This window comes from Haemorhous mexicanus, chromosome 27, assembly GCF_027477595.1.
Source record: "Haemorhous mexicanus isolate bHaeMex1 chromosome 27, bHaeMex1.pri, whole genome shotgun sequence".
NCBI classification, from domain to species: domain Eukaryota; kingdom Metazoa; phylum Chordata; class Aves; order Passeriformes; family Fringillidae; genus Haemorhous; species Haemorhous mexicanus.
Genome location: NC_082367.1, coordinates 6,808,641 through 6,833,864, shown reverse-complemented (window position 1 = coordinate 6,833,864; position 25,224 = coordinate 6,808,641). Strand labels below are relative to the sequence as shown.

The following is a 25,224-nucleotide window of genomic DNA, read 5'->3' as shown; positions in this document are numbered from 1 at the left end:
CATCCACAAACCAGAGTTCACTCAGAACCTGATCCATCTCTTCTTGTAGGAGCTACTACAGGATCCCCACAAATGCCAGGAGTTTCTGCACCAAGGCACTTGCCACAAGCCTTCTTGTTGCCACCACGCTGTGGATGCACTGGCTGGAAAGAACCCAACTCCTTTTCCACCCTGCTGTGTCCAGCAGGGCAGTCAAGAATCTGAGAAGCTTCCAAGCAAACAGCAACAACTCAAAAAGCAAACACTCTTTGAGTGAAATGCTGTTAAAAGTATCCAAAAAGCACTTTGGGTAAATGTTTCTAAGCTTCGCTAAAAAAGCTTTAAAAACTTGCTGTGTTTTCCTGAATCGTCCAGGGAAGACGTGAATCCTGACCTTAAAGGAATGAAAGGTTGTGGTCACAAAACAGCCTCAAACAGTCCCAGCCCTCAGCTTCCCTGTGTTTTGTATGTTTCTAATCACCATAATCTTCACAGGACTTTCCTTAACAGCATCCTGACACAGTTAATGCAAGAACCATCTCTTCAAGTTCCAGATTTAATCAGTAGGAACCCTGAGAGCTGTGTCATGAAAAAAGACTTCAGGGAGCAAATGAGCAGTTGAGGAAACACCGGGTCTGCTGGCCCCAGTCTCCAGAAAGCACAATATCATTACACCAAGCCCACTTCCCTGGAAATTACCACTGTTCTTGGCATTTGATGAGAGAAAGAGCCCAAGACTGACCAGGTCAGCTTCTAACAGTGAATAAATCCAAGCAGAAGATGCTGTTAATCTCCACAGTACAAAGACAACTGAAGTTTTACTTCCCTTCCACTCTATCATATTATTTTTAGCAACTCTTGAACCAGACTAGCTGGAGTGAACTGGTGGTGGGGAAGAGAATCACTGTTTCCATCTGATCCCTAGAAATGCTTGATGGGCTCAAAGTTACAGAAGTGAAAAATAATGAAAATAATAGTCTGTATCTTGCCAATGTCCATTTCTTCTCTGAAAATCAGAAAATTCCACTTTACAGATGAGGGTGAACAACTGAGCCCAGCCAGCTAACAGCAAGTGGGAATGAGAGAAAGGCAACAGTGGGATGTGGAAAGTCTCCTCACAGCCAGTGCCTCCTCACAGCCACAGTGCTGGGAACAGCACCCACGACCGACCCCACACAGGGCTCGGGACGTGGGGCTGCTCCTAGAGCTTACACAGTTGTGTTTTCCCCAGCCTGTTACTGAGATACTTCACAATGGAGAGGGAAAACAAGCAGGGAGATGATTGCCAAGCCCTTCTCCCCCCAAAACTGGTGTAGCTGCCCCAAAAGATGGGTGACATCAATCACAGGGAGGCAATTCTTGGTGGCTTTGGTCCCGGCTCACTCTCGGGGCTGACTCCTGCCCCATGCAGGTGAATGTTCCCACTGTCCAAGTGCTTTGCAAAGGTAGTATCCCTGAATCCATGCCAGCCAGAGGCTGTCCCTTAAAACAGCAGCTTGGAGCCAGTCTGAAGACCACAGAACACGTTGCACAGTGAGTGCATGTGTAATCAGTAAGAAAGGAAGGAAATGGAGTTATTTCTCTGGTTTCTCTCCCCAGTTGGGCGCAGGTTACACAAGTTCCACATTCCACTCCTCCCAGCTCCTCAGTTTCACCTGCAGTGCTGGCCTGCTGCAGCCCCACAGCTCCCTGGTCTCCCCTGTCCTGCATTACTCACCAAAAGCACCTGGATTTACCGGTCTCGAGAAGTGCGGCTGCCCCATGGGATTCTGTTCAGAGCACTCTCCGGGAAGAGGTGGGAGGAGAACAGAGGAAAAGTCTAGGCTGAGAACACTTCACCCTTTAAACGGTAAATCCACACTCTGGATGAGGAAAGAGGCTGGCAAGGAGGCGACTCCCAGCTCTCAGGCCACAGTGTCCGACGGTCCAGTACAGGTCCTGCTCGCCCTGCGCCCCATGGCTGGGCACTTGATTCTCATAAATAAGTGTCCGTGCCAGCTCCCTTCACACAGGAATGCCTGTCATTCCAGAGCCGAGCTGGCTAGGGCGAAGCTCAGGAAGGGGAGGAGACAGCCAGCCAGGATCCAGCCACTGAGCTGCACAATCCAAATTATCAACACCCCTCGCTCCTTCCTCCCATCCAGTTCAGCAAGAAGAGAGAAAAGCTGGGAGCGAGAAGGAGAGCAGAGTGTTCTTCTCAGGGATGGGCTTGGAGAATCAGTGCACAGCAACACAACAAGGGGTTTCACCTCCCAAAACGGGATGAAGGAATTTACAGCCTACCTGTGCCAGCTAAACACAAACTAAGGCAGTCAGGGATGAGACAGCCACTTCTCTGAGTGCTGTGGGAGCTGCATTACCCCCGAGCAAAGGGAATTTCAAAGACAGCCTGAGCTGATATGCATCTAGCCAAATATAAAAATACAATTTCATGCAATTCCCCTCTCCACTAAAGTTACCAGGAAGCGTGTCTTCTCCTGTAATTTAAATTTAACAATGGAAAATTTAAATTTAACAAGGAAAGTAAAAGCTTAGTTTCTATTCATGTGTCACAGCTTGATGGTTAAGGTAACAAACATCCCCCTCAGCCATCTGCCTCACAATAAAAGATCTCCAAAGTTTAAATATGTCCATTTGGATTCCTTCATTTATCATTATAATTTGGGTTAGGACTTCTGTGAACCTACAACTCCTCTTCCCCATACACCCTACAACAGAGGAGCAGGGAAATCTTTATTCATTAAAAGTAGGGCTGTGGTTCTCAAGGAGCAAAGAGATACAAATCTGTGTTTCAAACTGCACCTGGCTCTGGCCTTAAGCATCATTCAGGAGTACCAGCCACTCTCTCCTCTTTTGGGGGAGAAAGCAAAACCCCACCAGAAAACAGCTGACAAGGTGCACAGAGCACCACAAATCCAAAAGTAACACCAGCATCATTATTTTCAAGGGAACTCATGGCCAGAAAAACCCAGCAACCCATCCTTCAGCTCCACATCTGAAAGGAAAGGTGCAAATTCTGTCCCAGAAAACAAAATGCCAAAAAATGTTCCTGCCTCAGCTGCAGCCTGAAGTCAGAGCATGAGAGCAGCTCCTAAGAAACCCTCTGCTTTCAGGGGGCTTTATTTCACCACTGCAGAAAAATACAGGACAAAGCAACCTGCCCTCATTCCACTGGACATCCAGGATAAAAGGAAGCCCACAATTAAGCAAGGAAGAGTAGTAAAAGGCAAAAATTCCCTTAATAACGAGAAAGACCATCTGACTTCGCTGCACAGTAACCAGAAGAAACCAGAGCAACTGTTTTACTCCTCAGGGACAGGTGATGACTTTTTTAAGATGAAGAAGTTGGAATAGCAGAGCTTTCTAAAGGAGAGCAAAATGGGAAACAGCTGATTGTCCCTTCAGCGTTTCCTTTTAAAATATAGTAATGAAGAAACGCCAGTTAGATGAAAATTTTATGTGATTTAAGGAGAGGCAGATGGCTGAAATAAAAAAAAAAAAAACCAGGCAGCAAACACTCAAACATGGGATACATGGCCTTCTTCTGAAGTTTCATTTCCTCTCCATCCAGCCCAGCATCCCATTAAACCCCTGGTATTTCCATGTTAATAATCTGTTTATATACATTGTAAAAGGAACTCTTCTGTATTGTTTCATTTTGAAATCTAATGAAAGCCATGAGCCCAATATTAGCTCCTCTAATAAAGGCAGTGCTGTTCACATTTCAGTTCACACTGACGTGAAATGCTACATTCACCCAGGGTGACTCAGACATTTGTGTTCCATGATTCAGCCACAGGAACATTAAAAAGGACTCCAGAATTATCCCATCCCTGCCGATGGAGCTGTTTAAAACCAGTGATACTGGGCGTTTTCCTTCAGAGCTCATCACCAGAGTCAGCAGGAGCTACAGGGCCTTAAAGGCTCTTTCACTCCTTTAGTGGGAGATGCACCCACTAAAATCCTCATGCAGGGACCACCTCACCAGGAGGGCTGGCAGGGAGGAGAAAAAGGGCAGCACCATGACTCTGGATGTGTTTCATGGAATCACGGAATGGTTTGGGTTGGAAGGGACCTTAAAATCTATCTCATTTCACCCCTGCCATGAGCAGGGACACCTTCCACTAGACCAGGTTACTCCAAGCCCCGTCCAACCTGGCCTGGAACACTTCCAGGGAGAGGCAGCCACAGCTCCTCTGGGAAATCCATTTCACTCCCTCACGGCTCTCACAGGGAAGAATTTTTCCCATCTAACCCTACTCTCTGCAGTTTGAAGCCATGCCCCCTTGTCCTGTCACTCCAGGCCCTTGTGAATGGTCCCTCTCCACCTTTCCTGCAGGCTCCATCCAGGTACTGAAAAGCCACAATTAGGTCACCCCAGAGCTGCTCTCCTCCAGGCTGAGCAACCCCAGCTCCCTCAGCCTTTCCTCTCAGGAGAGGTGCTTCAGCCCTCTAATCAGCTTGGTTTCACCACAGTTTTTGTTTTCAGCTTTGAAAGAACAAGAAAATGAAAAAATCTTACATGTTCACATAACAGCTGTGTCTGCCCAGAGAGATGAAGCCTTCTGAGCAGTGCAGCCATCACCGAGGGCAGCAGGCAGGGAGTCACTCTGAACAAATGAGCACAACGTGACACTCTTCCTTTCCCCTTACATGGACTGAAAAGCCAGTGTGGAAGTGGAAAATGGGTTATTTATAAGGCAGCTGGCATCACATTGTTTGCGTCCTGCAGACTTTGATGGTTCTGATGAGACAAATGGGACCTAACTGCTCCTACACCACATGACTTCCTTCATGCTTCCTGTGACATTTTCAAGAGGGAAATTCCTATTTCCCAGAGCATTCCAGTTAGTCAGCATGGTGCTCCACCTCAGACAGCAAAGAGCAGCAGGTCTAGCATGTCAGGGGCTTGGTGCCACCACCCATGCGCTGGAAAGGTGAGCATGCCATGTCCCACAGCAGTCCAGATGTGGACCACGATGGAGCACAGCTGGAGGAAGAGACTGCTGTGCCAAGGAGCTGATGGACAGCACTTCCAGCCCCACCTTCGGGAAGGTGAGGCCGCTCTCCTAGAAAGCCCTGTGGTCACAGCAGGTGGCTGGAACACAAGGAATGGGCTCAAAAAATTGTAAACTAAACTGGGCTTTGAGCCCAGAGGAGCTTAAGGCAAAAATATCCCCCAGCCTTGTTTTCCAGGGGAAATACAACTTCCATTGGAAGTAAGTTTTAGCCAGTACTGGAAAAGCCTCACCATCAATGTCTCCTCACCACTCCCTGCAATTACAACACAGGCCAAGTATCTTCTTGTTTACTAGTGAGGGAATGCTGAGGAATGTCATCTTGACAAAATTAAAGATTCAGTCACATCTCGGCTAGCTTGACTAAGCCTAATTTGATCACTATGGTGATTCATGGCTTTGCCATCTTGAGGCAAGGGAAACTCCAAAGCTGATGAACAACTTTTTGGAGCACCTTGAAGCAGCATTAAAAGAAAGTCTGGTCAGAAGCCAAAGGAAGCACACATATAGGATACATTCCAGCAAAGCACCAGGCATTAGCAAAGCATCAGCATGTTCCCAACAGGGAAGCATTAAGAGGCAGGATACCCATCTACCACTTCCAGCTACGTTATTAGGACCACATTAAGCAAAAACACTGAGAAGAAAATTACATTAATTACTGCATTGTTTAGAGAAGAAACAGGAATGGCATTTAGCTTAACTCTTGTCTAACCTTCTCCTGCAGCAAAAACTCAAGATACTCAGAGAAAAACGTATAAACTGACATCACCTCAGGCCCCCTACTTTAAAACATGAGCATGAAAAAATCAAAATATATTCCCCTCCTTCCAAAGCACTGCCCAGCATGAGTTTTTAGAGTTGGCCCAGCACAGCAAACAGTGCTCTTCCCAAGAGCGTGGCTGCTGCACAGTCACATCCATCACAAACAGCCTTACAGGACAAACCCAACTCTTAAGACTTTACATCTCTGTGCAGACATTATCCAACATAAACTAGTCCTCCAGCAGAGTAAGTACATCTATGCCACTTATAAAACCCATGGGACAAACTCTGGTTTGCACAACACTGCCAGCTAACAACAAAAGCTAACAGCAAAGATATCAGTAAATATGAAACATCTAAATTCAGATTAAATTGCAATTAATCCTAAGAGGTAGGAGTATATTTAACTCTACGTTAGTCTTCAGCGTACAGGTCAAGGTCCACAGACTCATGATCCCAAATTTCCCTTCCTACCTCTAATCCTGCAAGATGTCAAACTTCAGCTGCAAGACTCTCTGCCCACACAGTAACTGGAAAGAAAGGCAGCAAGATTCCTCTGTAAAAGTTGTTTCCTCTTTTAAACGTTTCATAAAAATCTCAGTAAATGGATTTGTTCTTCATACCCAAAGCTGAAACTGCAGCAAACACCTCTGCCCTGCCAACTCAACGGGCTTGCAGCAGCTGCACTGCACCAATAATCCAAATTATCCTTCAACACCTCCAGCCCTCCAGTCTGAAGTTACATTTTTTCCAAATTACTGCACAAGCCAGGCAGTGCCAGGGCATCCTACCACCCCTCACTCGCCTGGCTCTGCTCAGGGAAGCTTACAAAAGAGCCTTGGTTTAGTTTTTGGGGAACACCCAATTTTCTGCACCTGCTCTGCTTTAATTATTGACTAGGCGAGGAGCTCCTGATTAAAATGCAAGACAAGTCTGGCACACAACCTCAGCTTCTGATCACCGCCCGCAGATACAGTTGGAAGAGAAACCCAAATTCCCTGCCACAGTTCAGGAATTAAAAGAAAGGGTGGATCAGTTTCACTTGGGGCATTTAAATTCAGCAAGGAAAATACTTTTTGTACCCTTGCAACTGAAAACTCTCACAACATTTGAAATTTTAAACCACAGCTTTAGGTTCACACACAGAGAGAAGGTTTAAAAGCTTCCTTTCAATTGTACTGTGTTTTTACAAGCCATTTCTGCCAGAGTAAACCTAACCGGTAATTACAGGTCTGACCTCCTTCTATTACACAAATATGCCTTTGGAAACAACGTGGATAAATATTTGCCCAATACAAGAAGACAACTCTAAGAGGAACCATTCCAGTTTATCAACTCTGTGATTCATGTTGATACAAGCTTTATTCTCTATTTCAGGAACTAGATAACGCTTAGGAAGTGCATCTGCCCAAATTATGTTGCACAGATCTGCCACGGGCCACCCTAAACAGTAGCACAGCCAGACCTCAGGTCACATCCAGACAAGAGCCATCAGCAAGACAGGGAGTGAATCTCCACTCCAATTATTGACCCTTGCTCAACCACCAAGGTATCTCTGAGCAGCAGCCAGGCTGAAGATGGAAACATGAGTAAAACATTGCTGCTAATGTGAATAAAGCAGTGCTGGGGTGGTGCAGCGTAACATCCCCTTCTTCCCCTTTGGAACTGGGAGATAATTATGGAGGCCCAAAGGAGCTGAAAACAAAATGAGAGCACTCCACCTGCCCCCTCAGCCTTACCCTGAAATCCCAACCCCAGATGCTCCTATTTTCTGCCAGTACCAAGAGAACCCGGGAAAACAAGGTGGTGGCAGCCACAGGCACCAAGAGCCATCCAGGAAGAAGGCACAAAAGTCAGACAGGATGATTGGGCCCCAAACCATACAGACCTTGAGCCCCCCCAAAGCCAATGCTGTTTATGCATCACACTGACTCACATGGCATTGTCCCACTGACTTGCGTGCAGGGACAATGCCACGGGAATTGTTTACAGTGTCAAGGCCCTTTCATAGAATTAAAGGAAACTTCAAGAGATGAGATAACACCAACAGTTCTGAAGATACAGAATCCTAATATTGTAGGAAGCTATTTCTCTCTGAGTTGCGCCCCTCTCTTGTAGGAACAACCCTTCATACATTCCCAGATTCCTCGTTTCACCTCACTCTCTTCATCCCGTGTCTGTAGAGCACCAGCAGCAGTGTGGTACACAAAAATTATGGTGTATAAAGACAAATATTGAACTGTTTCTCTGTGCACTTTGGGTTTGAAATCTGGGATTTTTTGGGATTTTTCTGCTTGTGCTGAATTCCTATCTCAAAAAGCTTGTGGAAGGTGCTGACTCCTTTGCTGTGAGAATTATCCCCTGAAGTCCCTGGAATTATAGGCTAGTGCAATGCCATCTAAATCTGTCACCTTATCAACAGCAGGGCTGGCTGGCCTCTGGGCACTTAAACTGGTCCAAAATCCCAGGTGGCCCCTTGGCTATACCAGCCCCCACATCCTCTGGGTGCCTTCTTTGAGACAGCCCAGACACTGTCATTAGCAACCTTGAAGGCTGTTTCTGCAGTAAATGAGCACCTTGGATCTTCCAAAACAATTCTCACCTTCCTCAAGGGAACAGAAAAGAATAGAAATAAAACCTCACCAAAAAATCTGCAGTTCTTAACAAGATCAGCCCTTAAAAAAACAAAAAAAGAGAGATAATCAAAGCTTGGGAACGAAAAGCTGACTTATCCTTTAATAACAGAACTTTCCTATATTTATGGAGATTTCTGGTTTGGCACAAAAACATCTGCTCCTTTAGTGGGGGTGATAAGTATCACTTCTATACTCTGGTGATGCTGAAACCAAGAGGCCTGTTTTACTGGTAAATGAGCAGAGAAAAACATTTTCCATTACTTTGAAACCCAAATTCTATTCTCAGTGGGGTGTAGGGCTTCACCTCTCCACTGTACGTGGTCATCTTCAGCCTCTGTGTTCTGTGCTGCTGCAGCCACTGCTGGAGCTTGCGCTGGCAGTGACAACACCAACACCACTCCAGCTCATTCAAACCCTGCCTGGAAGTCAGGCCAGCACAGTCTGGAGGTCTGTGCCCAAGAGGAAAACAGCCTGGCTGTAAAGGCCACAGTCAGTGCCTGAACATGCACTATGGCTCTTCTGTCCTTCCAGGATCATTTTGGTTCCTGGGTTTTCCTAACAATGGTTACCTTGCAATTTATCCCACTGCTTAAAACCAAGATACACGTAATCCCTTTTAAGCTCCCCACCCCAGCTGTGTTTAGAACAATCACCACAGGCTATCATGGGTGCAAAATGTGATTTTCAAGCCAGAGCTAATTATTCTCTGCAAATATGATGGCCCAGAGTAGTCCCCATCACAGAATGACATCACCTCACTGAATGGCAGATCCTGGATGCCAGGAAGGTGTGACACAGGGAAGTCTCCTTTTTAACTCCTTGCTCTTCAGTTCTTTTCCTAAACATCTCTTTAGGGATGGGCTTAAGGGATCCTTGCTGTGGAGGAGTGAAAGGCTTCGGAAGGCAACAGGCTGTTCATTGTCAAACTCATTAAAAAAAACCACCCCAGCACTGCTGCAACACACTGCCCCAGACACCATCTCCCAAAATTAACTCTAGGAAGCCTGATCCATACTTTATCCCGAAAAGGAACATAAGAAGAAGCCCTGAACAGGGCAAGGGTGCCAGACTGACACACATAATCCCATTAGAGTTATCCAGAGCACTCAGTTTGCTCAGTATCTGAGAGATAACAGGATTAACTTCATGTTCAACATAATTTCAGCCTAATAATTGCGGAGTCACTCCTACAGCCTAATGTCATTGAATCAGCAGGGGATTCCCATCACTCCCCCCACCATGAGTTCCAGCCTTGAAAGTCCCTTCATTAGCGTCAGCATCTTAAGTTAATTACTTGGAGAGATTTTCCTTTCCTCTCCCAAAGCAAAATGTAACTTAACCCCTGCAACCTACAATGCTTGGGCAGAACAAACCCCTGCCTTCCCCTGCAGGAAGGGACCTTGTTTATTTTCCTAATCACCACTTCAGTTTCCAAGAGTTAATGTTAAGACCAAAGAGCTGGAGGGGAGAAGGGCAGGTTTTTCCATCATTTTGGTTGAATTTCAACAAAAAACATGACAAAGGCTGGTTATAGTCCTCTCAAAGATCAAGGTTCAGCCCCAGATCCCTGCCTAACTCTGCCTTCCTAGGAAGAGGGAGTTGATCAGCCAGCCAGGATCACCACAGAGCCTCCAGGAGTGATTTTCCTTGCCAAGCCATGACTTGCTGCTCACCTCGCCTTGGAAGAAAAGAGTCCCTTAGAGCAGTGGGGCTGGGGAAGCAAAGGGAAAGCACACAAAGCAAACAGTACATAGAGCTGCTTCCGACCGTGTGGGGGAACAGAGAACAAGAACAGCGATGTGTTTTTATAGGGGATTTTCTCATGGAGCGCAGAACACTATTAAATTCTACCTTTCAAGTGCAGGGGGAGGCTGTGCTACACCAATTAGGCCAGGGTTGCTATGCTGGCACTGAGCCTAGCATGGTGCCAAATCAGACCTCACTGCACGGCCTATGAAAGCCAATGTCCACAGCCACTGCTTGGCTGCACCGTCAGGGCTTGTCTCTTCTACCCCCCACAAAAAGGGGAGGGAGGGGAGAGGGAAATCTCCTACAGAAATGCAATTCACAAAATTCTAAAATGTTTTGAGTTGAAAGGGACCTTCAAACTCCTCTCGTTCCACTCCCTGCCACAGTCCACTATTCCAGGGTGCTCCAAGCCCCGTTCAAGCTGGCCTTGGACACTTGCAGGGATGGGGCAGCCACAGCTTCTGTGGACAGCCTGTGCCAGGGCCTCCCCTCCCTCACAGGGAAGAATTCCTTCCCAGCATCGCACCCAACCCTGCCCGGGCAGCGGGAAGCCGTTCCCCTGGCCTGTCCCCCCTCAGCCCGGCCCGCCTTGGCCCGGCCCCGCGCGCCCTCTGGCGGCCACAGCGCAGCTCTGCGGCCCCCGGAGCCTGAGGGGTCCGGGCCCGAACCTCCGACCCTGCGGGGTAAATTTATCGGATAAATTTATCATAACCCAGACAGTAAATTCTTCTGAAATCTTAAAATCTCTGCTTCAAAAAAACGAGACAAACTCAGGCTGGGTTGAAGAGCCATGTTCTCCCTAAGCAAGTCATGGTTATACACTCATTCCACACAGCTGGATGGGTCCAACCCGTAAAAAAGCAACCTGGTATCTCCGGTTTCTTGTTTGTTTCAGGATACAAGAGACACCTTCAGCAGCCAGAGACAGCCAGGGCTCCTTTCCAAGACAAAGGAAAGGCAGGCAGATAAAGTGGTGATGTCAGCAGTGACAAGATCCAAATGTTGGCACTGGGACTGCACCTCAGGACCAGCCTGAGGGCCTGGGAGTAGCTTTGTCCGGCCAACAGCTCAGCTAACACCGGCAGCCACAGCTCACAAAGGCAGCAAGATAATGAGAACATTCGGTATTTTGTTTTTAAAAGGCCAGGTTTGCCATTCAATCTGGACACATTGCTCCTGTGTAAAGAAACAGTAATAACAAAAATCACATTTATACTAAACCCGCTTGTCCCTGGTTCCAGGCAGGCTCCTCTTCTACTCCCAAACCCAATAAAATCAGCTACTGAAATCCCTGGACAGAATTTACAGGCAATGTTCCAGGAACAAAGTGAATTTAAGGTCCAACAAGTTAAAAAAGAAAACTAGAAACTCTGGAAACCCACTGCCCTGCTCCATGCCCTCCTTACTGAGCCACAGGAACTCCATACTCACTGTTTCACAGCAAATCACCCTGAACAGCCCAGAGGATTGACTGCATGTCCAGCAAGGTCTTATCTCTTCACACAAGGAATAAGATTGTTCAATTCTGTCATGAAGCACTTCAGCAAAGACATTTCTCACTCAACATCAACCTTTGCCACTATCTTGTTCCAACCAGCCTGGGGGGCGAGGCATCTCCATCCCAGCACATCCACAGCTGAGCCAGGAGACCACAAAACCAGCAGAATGAACCTCTGCTTTCCCCCAGCCTGAGATACGGGGTCAAACTACATGACCACTTAGCACACCACCTTCAAAAGTCACTCAAAATGGGGTGTCACAGAGTTATGAGGCCTCTGGCAGGTCAGCAAATAATCTCTGTAAAACATTTGGCTTGTAGCTCAGGAGAGAAAGGCAGTAAGAGTTCAGACACCTCCTCAACTTGTTCAGGGAGGAATTATTGGGTATTAATTTTCAGAAATGCCACGCTAACTAGATGGATGGCTGAGCTGAACCACTTGCAAATACAGCAGGCAGAAAAACAACACCAACATGGCATTGAGTGCCCCAAGCACCCTGACACCACTCAGTACATTAATTACACTAAGAACTAGAACAAATTTAAGAAAAGGTTGTCACGATAATGTCTCAAAGTATTTTGCTAACCTGTCAAGTGCACTCAACTTATTTCTGGTAATGCTTTCAGGTAGGTAAGGAAATGCTCTGTGCTGCACCTTGTTTAAAAGACAAATGCTTTCCACTAAGATCAGTTCCAAACTCTGGTAACCTGCCTAAGGAACAGCAGGAATTTGCCTTTCTACCTGCTTGCAAGTTAGTGCACATCAAGGCAGGGTTGTGAGCAAATTTTAAGCTGCGTACCTGTTCTAGAATACCATGTATGGACAGCTCTGAAACTTCACTGCAGCTGCCTGGAGACCTGGCTTCCACTCGTCCTCAGGGATGAGCATGAATTAAAATCTGAAGACAACAGCAAATTTCATTTTTAATTAGCCAGGGCAGTGAGCCAAGGAAGGCTCCCTCACCCACCCATGGCTGGTGGAGGCTGACAGCTCAAAAGGATTTATGCTTCCCTGTGCATTCCCAGTGGCCATTCCAAGCACACCAGCTCAAACAAGCACCAGCCATGCAGCATTGTGAGCGCAGTTAATACCCAACCAGGGAAGGACAGCAATGCATACAAAGCACCAGGCTTGAAGGGAACAAAGGGCAGCAACTTGGACTTCAGCTCAGCTCCATCTTACCTCATCTCCGGGATCAACCCAGTAGTCCTGAGCTTAGCACTTGGAGAATAGCCATAAAAGCAAAGGAATTTCAAGAAATTATAATAAAAGATCCATCATTTTATTCTGTCTTTAATACAGGGCTCTTGGCTTCCAGCACTAAGGAGGTAAAGCTTTGTGACCAGCCATGGAGGGTGTCTGTGCATGCAAAGACCCAGGATGATTCTCCAGCCCAAACTGGCACTGCTCAAATTGTTCAGAGGGGAATGGGAAGTAACTTCAGTAAAGTTGGCAAAATGCAAACAGAACATAGAGCTTTTCACATCCCAGGCCACTAGCACCCATCAAAACACACACTCTCACAAACCTCAAAAGGCTCCAGCTCTGTGTCTCACTGATCTAGCCAAAAAAATGGGGTTCAACTGCTCATGAAAAGGGACACAAAGCTTTCTGATGTAAACAGAGGTGGCTGGTGGCAGTCCTGGTGAATGAGGAGAGCTCCCTGACCACAGAATGGCTGGGGATGGGAGGGACCTTGCACATCTTGTTCCACCCCCTGCTGTGGCAGGGACACCTTCCACCAGACCAGACTGCTCAGAGTCTCATCCAACCTGGCCTTGATGTTGCTCAAAGCCATCCCAGTAACTGAAGCTCTAGAGACTGAGAAATGGCCCTGCTCTTCTGTGCTGTGTCCCAGGGCTGAGTAGGAGCTGCCACCTCCACAGACACTGCTCCAGCCTCAGCTGCCAGTGCCACACTCACTTCACCTTCCACCTCCTCCACAAGTCATCTGTTGGAATTAGTTTGCCATGAGCAAATCAGAAGGGAAAGCAATCACCACAGATTAAATGTGCACCTTACAGCCTGACAAAGAGGGGGCACAGCAGTTCTTGCCACCAGGACTACAAGCACATTTATGCAGGAGCTCTTGGCTTGCAGATGATCTAACCAGGCCACTGGGCTGCAACACACCAGCTCTGTATGAAGCCAAAAACTGGCCTTCATCTGCCTCACCAAGCGTACTGCCCTGCTGACAAGTACAACCATTCCCAAAGCCATCAGGATGGCATCACCTGATTGCACAGAATAACCTAGAAATATTATTTACGAGTTAGAATCACCAACTGCACTATCACAGTCCAGAAGATGTGAGGCCAATATGCTGCGTGGATACTGGTTTCCCACAGTGCAGGCAAGAGCTTTAATGCACATCTCATGTCAATGGCAGGGAAAAAATGGGCATTTAACTCCTTTCTTGTAGCCATTTTAGGCAAACAGATGGAAGAGCTGTTCAAGGCAATCTCTAAGCAAAAAATCTGTGAGTTTTAGTTACAACCATATCCTTGCATCAGTTAAACCTACCAGCAATGAATTTGATTGCTTCAGGGCAAGCACTACACACTGCCTAAAGCAAGAGATTTAAATTTTAATTAGAAAAAAAAAAATCCTGTATCTTCTGCAACACAGAGCAGCCTAAAGGAATAAATACAGAACAACAAGAACAACCAGAAGCTGATCCTCCTTTTCACCTTGCCATGTGCCTTGTTCAAACCAGCTCATTGCTTCTGGACTCTTCCTTATTAAGAAAGGGGATGTTACCTGTTTTCAAGAACTTGGGATAGCCAAGAGACCAGTATTCCAGGTTTCACAGATGGGAGATTCCAAAAAAGATCTTCCATATGTACAGAGTTTCAGTCAGATCTGGTCCACACCACAGTACAAATGCAGCTGATGCATCTGCCAAACTACATTATTTTCTAATCACCTTCTACACTTGAAATGAAGACACCAAGTTTAAAGTAATCAGGTGCTTTATGATACTTAACCAAGGAGGACAGATCAGGTCCATAATCTGTGGTAAGATACCTAAGACTGTACTCACCAGCGTTCTCTTCCATTCCTCTTGTGCACTAGTGTCCAGAAAAATTCCTACAAAAACAGGAAACAAAGTCAACACACAAAATTCCAAGTGCGAACAAAGCTCAGATTTAGTTTTATTTCTCTATCAGCTCTGCTCAGCCTACACAAAACCAGTGTGGAGGGAACCTAGAGCAGAAATCCTGCCCCAAACTAGGAAGAGTGTGACACTGTTACCCCTATTTGAAGGTATCAGACACATGCTGTGATGGAAAGAAGAGAGAAACAAAATTAAGGTGACATAATTACAAGGCAGAAATATTTGTTCCCAGGGAAAACATTCCACATCTGCCTCTCCAGGAAGGGATGTGCCTACTGTAAAAGGGAACAGCATACTGCTTATCTAGCAAAGGCAGCACAGCATGTGCACAGGAAGTATTTCAGATGTCACACAGCATCAAGGCACTTCTGAGCATACTGGGGGGGGGGGAACCAAAAAAAAAAAAAAAAAAGGAACCAGAATTTTAGTAAAAAAGCTATTTTTTTTCTGGAAAAAGTTCTGAAATGAGATGCTAGGGGAACTAAGTTTGGGGAAATCACGATGTGTCTTGATTTTGACAGATTCTGCAGCACAAAAAAACAGGCTCAGTATTTTAGAAAAAGGGAGGTTCTGTCCTCAAAATCTTGCAGTTCAAATTTAGATGACAACCACAACTGGACATGTCAGCAGGAACAGCATGGGGTGACTGGGGAAGAACTACAAAATCAGGTTGTTTCACTGCTGAGGAGTCGAAGCCAGCCTTTATCCATAGCCCACTTCAGCCTAACCTTCTCCTCATGAAGCCCAGGCCAACTCATCCCCCTTGGTCCCAGAACAAAGCACAGTTTGGTGGCTTTAGTTTAACATCACATCAGCTCGTCATCTTCATGTGACAACTTGCTGAGTGTGCAGCACATGCTCAGCTTGTTCAAGAGCATCCCAGGGCTGCAGTGTCAGCAGGGACAACCACAACACACCATCCATGGAAGCTCTTCCAGTGGGGCTTTTCAGCTGTGCTTTGCTCAGCTGTGTGAGGGAAAATGCTTCTTTGGATCAGACAGCCATGCTCCAGGCTACTTCTCTCTGATGCAGCTCAAATTCCATCACAGCAATGTTCTTGGGATGGAAGGGGGAAACACCTCAACAGAGCCATTAAACCCTCAAAACATAATTGGGGATCACAGCTTTAAACAGCTTAGAAAAGGGAACAAGTACCTGTACAGGCTTCTGGGCAGCAAACGAGTGGATCAAGATCATCAGAAGGTTTTGATTTCAGAAGCAGACAGCCACAAGTTGCTCAGGAAACACCCTCAATCCCTACAGTCTAATCCATTAACACTGTTAAAATACAGCTTTCACATGCGTTTGGATGCATGGTTTGGTGCATCCATGTGCTGCATCAATGACACCATTTGCAAGAACTGGAATGAATGAACTACAGCATCATTTAGGCTGGAAAAGCCCTCTAAAATGATTGAGTCCAACCATAAACCAAGACAACCACTAGGCCATGTTGTCAAGTGCCACACCCACGTGTTTTTGAACGCTTCCAGGAATGGTGACTCCAACACTGCTCTGAGCAGCCTGGGCCATGGCTCAACAACCCTTTTGGTGAAGCCATTTTCCCTGATATCCAACCTAAAACTCCCTGACACAACTTGAGGCTGTTTTCTCTTATCCTGTCCCTTACTCCCTAGGTGCAGAGCCTGATCCTCATCTGCTCCAGTCTCCTGCCAGGGAATGCTCCCCCACTGAAGGCAGAAGAGCCAGCACCATCCCTGCCTGCCCTTTCAAGCACGCCCTTGTGGGAAAGGAAAGCAGAAGGGAAACTGAAACTGCTACCTCAAGGCCTGCTTGAACCTCAGCACAAATGACAGCAGTGCTCCCACTGCTCCCCAGGAGCTGGGTTTAATTTGACTTTCAAGGGCATTGCTGCACAGGCTGTGCTGAGCTCTGCACTGCACGGGGCACATTTGTGCCTGGAATACTGATCCTGGCAGCAGCCACTGCTGGACACTCACTGTGCACACCCCAGACATCTGTCACTGCCCGATGGCACAGCTGGGAGCACCTCAGCCTGTGCTGGGAGGCTCTTTCTGAGCAGAACACTAAATCCACAATATCTGGTTATCAACAGAAGCAGCATAAAAGGCACACTGGGGGGGGAAAAAGTGATGCCAGGGTAGAGGAAGAAGGAGCAAAGTCTGCACTCCTGCAGCACATTTCCTGCACTAAGGAACAGGCACTTCTCACCAAAGAAATTGATTAAGCAGTGCAGATCCTGCTGCCAGCATTAACTACAAGTGGCTAACTGGAAAGATGTATTCTGGAATAATATTTGAGATAACCCACTCCACAGAACAGAAATTTGCTTTTATCCCCTACTGTCACAGGATTCCCAGATACCACCTTCTGAGAAAACCTAGCTTTTTCATTTCCTCTAGCATGACATGCCACAGCTCCTCTGAATATTCATGTCCTCTGAGTGTCCTACATTCCCTGGGCCTGACAGCTGTGTGAAATTCCTGCTCCTGAGAGCCCTGTTGCTGGCACAGCTCAGGACTTTCCCCTGCCCCTCTGGTACTCTGGCCACCAGAGCAGCAAAACCACGGTCTTTGTCTGCCTCAGACTTCAAACACTTTACAGCTTTTTCCCCAGCTCTTTGTACCACTAAGAATATATTCCTGCTCCATTGACCCAGCTCTGAACTCCTGCAGAAAGGCATGGCTTCTTTCCAGCTAGGCAGCTAATCCACACACAACAGAAAAGGACTGTTTCACAGCAATGCTGGAATGTTTTGTACCCTTTTTCTTCAGTCTTAACACACTCCCTGTGCACAGGGAATTTTGTCTTTCCTAGCTCTGCCCATGTGCTCAGCTCTGTCACATTCTCCCCCAGCAACACAAATGGGCCCAATTCCAGATTTTGCCTCTCCTCCCATGCCATGCCCTCCTACCCATTCCTTGCACCAGCATCGATGCAGCTGCTCTGGGAACAGTCAAAGCTGACCCAGATGCACACCAAGCACGTCCAGAGGAGTGGGCTGGGGATGACCGGACCTCGACAGGACCATGGAGCTGCACACCAAGGTGCTGCTGTTTGCTCCAGCCTTGGGCAATCCGCATCCATGAGCTTTACTGAATTCCCTTGTACAGCTTCCCCCCCTTTCCTCACCATCTCATTTTCAGCAGTCCTTACCCAGACCTCTGGAATATTAAGCATTCATTCCGTTTCCTTCAGAATGATGCTCATTAGCTGGACCCCTCTGTCCTCACTGCTCATCTCCTCCAGTAACATGAACAGCTTCCTTCAAAAGACTACAGCACACTTCCAAAAGTCCAGCTAAAACCTAAGCCAACGTTGGTTGTTTTCCCCAACTAAACTAGAAAACTGACAACTCTTCCAAGCAGAAGTGGCACATTACTTCTCCACCGTGGCCGCCAACAGGCTTGCCTTAGGCATGGAAACACAGTTTCTATGCTGGCTCAGCTCTAAATCACCATCCCAGAGAGGGACACGACAGCAGCTGGGCAGCTACTACAGGGCTTTTACTGTAACGAGACACAAAACCCAAGGCTGTCTTGGAAAAAAACACATGTTGGGGAGAGAAAGAATGCTCTTATAAATGTTTGGAACTATACCCACCAGATGGAGGGAAAGGGTTAACACACACTCATAGCTTGAGGAACATGGTCCTGCATTAACATAGACCATGACCCATGAAATTAAACAAGCTCACCTGACAACTCCCAGGTGATTATTCATTTTGACCTAATATGGTGCTAGTAACAGCCAATAAACAAATATTATATTATTGCCACTTCAGCCCTTTGCTTTACACTACTTAAAAAACGACATTACTGCAGCAGCACCCAGAAGGCTCCCACTGGGGCAGATAATGAGAGCCCAGCAAAGGGCTGATGCTGCCCACAACAACTCACCATCATAACAAGAAAAAGCAGTCACCAGGATAAGGCCAGGTGGGAGATGGCAGCCAGGCACAGAGCAGCCTCTGCTTCGTCACTCAGAGAATGTCCTGAGCCTTCCTCCCTGGTTTGCCAAACTCCACTCGAATGGCTGATCCAAGCCATCAGACTCTCCCCAGCTGCAAATGTTTCTCAAGGGCCAGACTCACAAACCCTCCCCAACCAGCCCAAGGATCTGGCTGCCTGTTCCCTTCTGTAAATGCAATTTCAAAAATAACACCAACATTTTATTCTCTCACCAATAATTACTCCTTCCAGGAAGACAGATGAGCAGATTTTTGCAAAGCTGAGATAACTCTGTCTAATGCCATGGGTCTGTTGGCCATGAAACTCCATCAGGTCCTCAGGGGGAGGGCTAAAGAAACTCATTTTATCTGCCAGCAGTGAGATTAGAGCGTGGTAAACAATATTCAAATTCTGTTCTACAAAGCAGAATACCTCAACAGCACCAAAATATTCCCCCAAAGGAGAGATTATAGCACGGGTGCACAACTGGAGTTTAAGTATTACAAGGGAAATTCTTAAAAAGCCTAAATAGATCAACCATGCCAAATGCCCTAGTACAGATTACAAGAGAATGTGTAAAGGTATAATTAACCTCTTGTTGGATAGAGTTGTACAAAGGGAAAGAGAGGCACAAGCCCCTTTTCAAGTCAGTGGATGCCAAAAAGCTCATTTATTTTTCTGACTCCATCTAAAACAAACCAGCTCCACCTAAAAGTCTTGGTTTGCTCATGTCCTTTGCTCATATGGTTTGAGCATCATTTGCTGGTTTCTGCAAATTGCTGGAACTACAAATGCTGGTTTCAAAATCCTCTGGTTAGCCTCAGCTGACCCAGTTTGTTCTGCACTAATCACACACTGAGCAGTGGAGAGGTCAGTTGGAGGGAACTCAGAATATTCCTCCTCAGTAAAACCGCACAGATTAAATCCAGTTGTTCTGCAGCCTAATGTGGCAACATGCCAATTAATGGGGTGCACCACTAATTAGCAGCCCAGCAGTTTCCCTCTCTTTCCAAGGATCCCAACACTACAAGCATTTTTGCACTTGTTGGGAAGCAATGGCTTTGAGTAGGAGCACAGCAGCTGGTTAGTACAAGGAATGGGTTTTGTGGAAGAAATGGGAAAATCAGACATTAGCATAACAACTCTATGTGCAATTTAAATATAAAATTGGAATAACCAGGACTGAAAACCTCAATACAGTTCATATTACAGTCAATGAAACCAGCAGCTTTTTGTCACAGATTGAACATTTGATAAGTGGCTCCCATGCAAACAGCAAATGTTTTCCAGCAGCTCAGTAGCTGCCTGTGGGTGGCACAGTAATATAAGGTTACCAGAGAGGAACTGGAAAGGGAAGGGAGCTGCATCCTCCATGGCAGCACCACGGGGAAGGTGAGTGGCTTTTTCCAACGCCTGGGCAAAAGTAAACCTTAGAAGTGCTCACGGACAAGCTGTGCAGAACACTGGAGTGGGACTCCTGACCTCACCTCCTTACTGCTCTAGCAAAGAATCTCTGAGGTTGGAAAAGATCTCCAGGATCATTGGGTCCAACCTGTGACCAATCACCACCTTGTCAAGCAGAGCACCACATCCAGCTGTTCCTTGAGCACCTCCAGGGATAGTGAGAAAACCTCTCATCCTGGACCCACCATTCTGGAGAGCAGCTGAGGACTGTGGGCTGCACGCATTAGCTGAGCTATAATAGTCTGTGTCAGTTCTACAGCACACTCCCAAAAGGCACAAAATAACAGGGTTACTTATTTACCTCTGGCTTCTGGGGTAAAATTCAAACCACCTCTGGCTTCTTGGGTAAAATTCAAACCACCTCTGCCTTCATTTTGTGGTTTCCATTTTCATCAAACTTTGAATAAAACTTAGCAGCTGAGTACTCACTCGGTGCTGTGGTCATGCCCCTGTAATTATGACTCGATAGACAATTTCTTTTGCAACCACCATTTCCTCCCCAGAACGAGGCCACTTTCTACTCTCAGCCACTGCAAAGCCCATTTGAAAAGTGTTTCTTTTTGCCTCTATTTAAAAAGTGAGAGGAATGAGCTTAACCACCATCAAAGCACTAAAATTAATTTGTTAGAAAGCTCACCTGAACTCCCAAAAATCCTGCAGCAGCAGAGCTGAATTTGCAATCCTGCCATAAGGGTCTTTCCCAAAGCACCCAAGTGCCTCCTAGGATAAACAGCCCACAGGGTTTGTGCAATCAGATCAAACTCCATGCCTTCCCTGCTGCACGTTCCAGCACATAAACCAGGCATCTCTGAGCAAATTCCACAAAGGCAATGCAACGCTCCCACTTGAAAAAATACAAGATGCAGGAAACCCATGCTGTGTAGGTGTCATTGTCAACTCACAGAGTCAACGCTTTCTAACTGGGAACAGCTCACCTGTTTAAAATTAAAGCCCTTTCTGAATCGACACTCTGGAATTACATCACTGAATCTATAGCAGCATTACATTTCATCTTTTGAAGCAGATCTTGCCAAGCAGTTCAGGTAGTTTGAAATTCAGTTGTAGCCTTATTTTTTTCTTTCATAGACTCACTAGCATAATTTCTAATTATTTCTGATTAAAATATCAAATTTCCTTGAAGAATTCCTCCTCAGACAATTATTTTCTTGCAAAGCTCCAGCTTTAATAAAAAGGTGCCCAAGCTTTAACTAGGACAATAGAGAAATTAATTCCAACTACTGATCTGGCAAAGTCTTTATAACATAAGTTAGGCAGTCAGGCGTCCCATTGTGAAAATAAGCTCATAAAGCTTCTGAATGAGAACATTTTCTTAAAAACAAAAAAAACCCTCACCCTTTTGTAGTTGTCATGGTTGTGCACAAAGTTTATGAAGCAGCAACACTGGCGATGGTGCTTAGTGCAGCCATCTGACCTACTGGGCCGAAGCTGGTTTCGATCTCCGGTGGAAGTTGTGCCTTTCCTAGTGCTCTTACAAATGCTTTCAAGCAGGGACACAACCGTGGAATGGTTTGAGTTGGAAGGGCCTTTAAGGATCATCTAATTCCAGCCTTCCTGCCATAGGCAGAGACATCTTGCACTAGACTATGCTGCTCAGCACACGGTCACTCATATTTTAGGTTTTGGTCTGATATACTCCTCCAAATAATCTTTATTTAAATCTTAAGTGGGATAATCTTAAAGACAGTAATCTCCTGGAACCCCCCCAGGAACAGGAATGTTTCAGCTCTCTTCTCTCATCACCACTCTAACTTTCCATTAGAAATGACATTTTCCAGCCAACACATTTAGCTGCATTAAGAGCTCAACAAAACTATCAGGGCTTCTTTCCAGCCACAAAAGGACCTTCCACAGTAACAATGGTTGAAAAAACACCCAACTGAAGCGACAAATCTCTTCTCGTGCCCTGCAGGCAGTCTAGCTGACCTGGGCCTGGAAGGCAACCAGGAAAAAATGCTCTTCTCCAGCTGTGCAAATTAAATCAAGGGAATCATTATAACACCAAGGAGCAGAGAGGACCTTAAAATTAGAGACAACATCAACATCTCAACATTCTCGAGGCACAGGAGCTGAGGAAATGCTGTGGGATGGGCTGTATTAACAGGGAGGGTGCTGGACCTGGCTCTGCAAACCCAGCATGAGGATCCCTGGTTCACAAGCAGAAGATGCTCCACAAGACATGCCTTAGGAGCACTCCAGGTACATCCAGGAGGTCCCAGCCCTTCCCTGTACAGGAACCAGAGATCTCACAGAGCAGCTGACCCCAGCCAAAACCAGCCTGGTGCAGAAGCAGCTGGCTGGAATGCAGTCCAGTTCCTCAGTTTGGCACATGGGCCACAAGCAGTTGCTGGAGAATAAGGGAAGGGAGCAAATACACAGGAGCTGCTCGGCAGCCACAGCACTTTTGGAAGTTTACACAGCTGCAGCCCCACACAGGGCTGCAGTATTGGTCTTCACAGCCAAGGGGTAGGGCTGGGCTGGGGAGACATCAAGTCAGGCTTCCCAGCACCAAACAGCCTTGAAAACACGACAGAATCACAGGTCCTGCCCACTCCTGTCCCTTGTCCCACTGCAAACACCACAGGGAAGGTGCCACCCTTATCTTCCCACGCTGTATGATCACCTATCCTGCATAATCTCAGAGCATCTGTGACAAACCAAGATTGTTTATTCATATTTACAAGATTATTTGAGTTCTCTGCTACAAAACTATTCTCAAACTCCTCCAGTACACCTAGAAGCAAAAACCTAAAGCACCAACTGATCCCAAAGCAGCATGATTTGTCAGACCTAGGTTTTGAAATAAGCAGGACCTCGCTGATCATAACTCAAGGGCAGGCACTACCCAGGAATTCCAGTTTAACCAGTTCCACGCTTTCTACCCCTCATTCCTCCCACTTTCTTGGAACAATGGGCGGCAACAAAACCCTGCTCCAATCTATACTAGAATAAACAATTCATTGGGATGAAAAGCCACCTGCTCCCCGCACACAGTTAAAAGCATTTCCAAATTCCAGCTCTCTCCCAGCCAGCACAGATGGACACACCAGGCACAGACACCCGCTCTGCTTCCAGCACAGCCTTTGTCCAGCTGAGACACAAAGCCTGATGGCAGAGGCTGCCTCCATCAGAGCTGTTTTGTTAAGGGATCATGACATAAACCAGAAATTCTCCAGCCACAAAAACAGTTCAGACTCACTCCTAGCACACTTCAATTGCAATCTGCTAAAACACACAGGCACTCTCTGGCTTTTGGGGACCACATCCCTCCACTGGCAGATCACATCCTGAGATCTGACTAATGCATCACCTGTCCTACATGTCCCCAGATGATTAAATTTAACATGGAACTGCTCAGTCATCACCAGAGATTTTCACTTTCTTGCACACCCCACTTCTGTCCAGGGCGATTCTGCAGGAAGTAAATAACCCCTTTGCAAAGGAAGTGATAGCCCCAAGAGCAGGCAATAAAACACTAAAATGGAGCCTGAATTCTGCCTTGCTCACTCCTGCTGGACCTGCCCTGTAATCCCTCAAGTGTGGTGGCATTTAGGGTGGCCTTGGATTCGAAGCAGGAACAGGGCTAGGCAAATGGAGCCTGGCTACCAGAGACTGCTGAATACTCACTCAGACACTGCTGCCTTTGCCAAGACAAAATCAGCAGAGAGGCTGTTCCTGCAGTGCACACCGAGCTCCAACAGCACCAGACACTGACATCTCCTTCCCTGCTCCCGGGCTTGTGGCTCCTGTGCTGTTCAGCAAGTCCAGCCATCTGCAGAACGCTTCCATTAGGACCTGGCTACTCACAGGACAGATTCCTTAGGGCAGAGCTGGTGTCCCACAGCCCTCCTATCCACACTGCACTGCCCTGGTGCCACTCTCTCCCTCTTGGCACCCCAAGCACAAGGGGAAGAGTTTCTGAGCACAGTGATCACGTTGTCCAAGACCAATTCACCCAGTCCCCTCAAGTGTACAGGGATCTCTAGCCACAAGATTCATTCATCCTATCAGAACAGCTCAGGAACTGCTTCTGTCATCTTCTGCCTTTCAACTTAGCTTTCTTTGAAGACAAACGCTAATATCCTTTACAAAAAATCCAAATCTGATCCAAAACTAGACACATCACTGCAATGAATCACACAGCATTATTAATTCTCCCACCCATCAAAACAGAAATGTCTCACCTTGCAAAGCAATTGTAGTGGTTGCCCAGGCTCACAGAAATCTGTCCCATCTGTTAAAAATCTGGGTGCACTAAATGAGACTATTTGACAAGCTCTCTGTTGCAAGGTAGCAAACATTTCACCCGCAATGGCTACTTCAAACCTAGACAGTGATTACAGGTAGCTGAGTTTGGTTCCTATCAGCCAGCACAAACACAGCCTCCCAAAAATGAATTCCTTTTGAAGACTGAGCTTGTAGGGACACTAAATTCCAGAATTAAGCCTGCAACTGTGAGAAAGCTTCACAAAACCAAGCTTGGAAGATCTCGCACTCCAAACTGCTACAATCAAAAGCAGGGAACAAAGTGTTCCTGCCTTCAACACTAACAGAAATGGCAAATAAACCAGGACCTCCACTTCACCTGCACACAGCGTGCCTAATAGGCAAAGCCTCTCTGATTTCCAACTCCAAGAGACACCACCCACAATAAAACAGGAGCTCTTCACTATGAAGGAGAGACAGGAATTGCAGCCCCAGAGCTGAGCAGTGCCGGCATCCACCACCCCAGCTCCCCGTGCACTGCACTCCCAAATGCTTTAGTGCTGCATTTTGAACAGCAGGTTAACCCCATACATTCACTTGGGCAAAAGTCAGCCTGCTGCTGCTGATCCCCACACACGGCAAGTTCAACACAACAATTTCCAGCCAACACCTCCGACAGACTCTTGGCAGAGGATACGTTCCCCTCCTGTTTGATGGGGATACAAATCCATTCCCACCACATTCCTGTTTCAACTGAAATAGTTGTCACAAGCAAGTGACATGCCACATCAGAACTGTAATTTTTGATGAGGAAGCTTTATTTGCTTTTAAAGTGCTCAC

General features: G+C 46.6%; 1 protein-coding gene across 6 annotated transcripts in view; it reads right to left on the bottom strand.

Annotated features, from left to right (window-relative positions):
• The window catches only part of PHACTR4 (phosphatase and actin regulator 4), a 50,145-nt gene that overhangs the window by 17,305 nt on the left and 7,616 nt on the right, over nucleotides 1-25,224 (bottom strand). For 2 of the 6 annotated variants that reach the window (XM_059868546.1, XM_059868545.1), the window contains exon 2: nucleotides 14,690-14,736. In XM_059868546.1, coding sequence (XP_059724529.1) covers nucleotides 14,690-14,705 — 16 coding nt within the window. In that variant the 5' untranslated portion in view covers nucleotides 14,706-14,736. Of the gene's footprint in view, nucleotides 1-1,696; nucleotides 2,011-12,445; nucleotides 12,545-14,406; nucleotides 14,553-14,689; nucleotides 14,737-25,224 lie in introns of those variants that run through there. The other 4 variants (XM_059868548.1, XM_059868549.1, XM_059868550.1 and 1 more) reach the window with 4 other exon arrangements.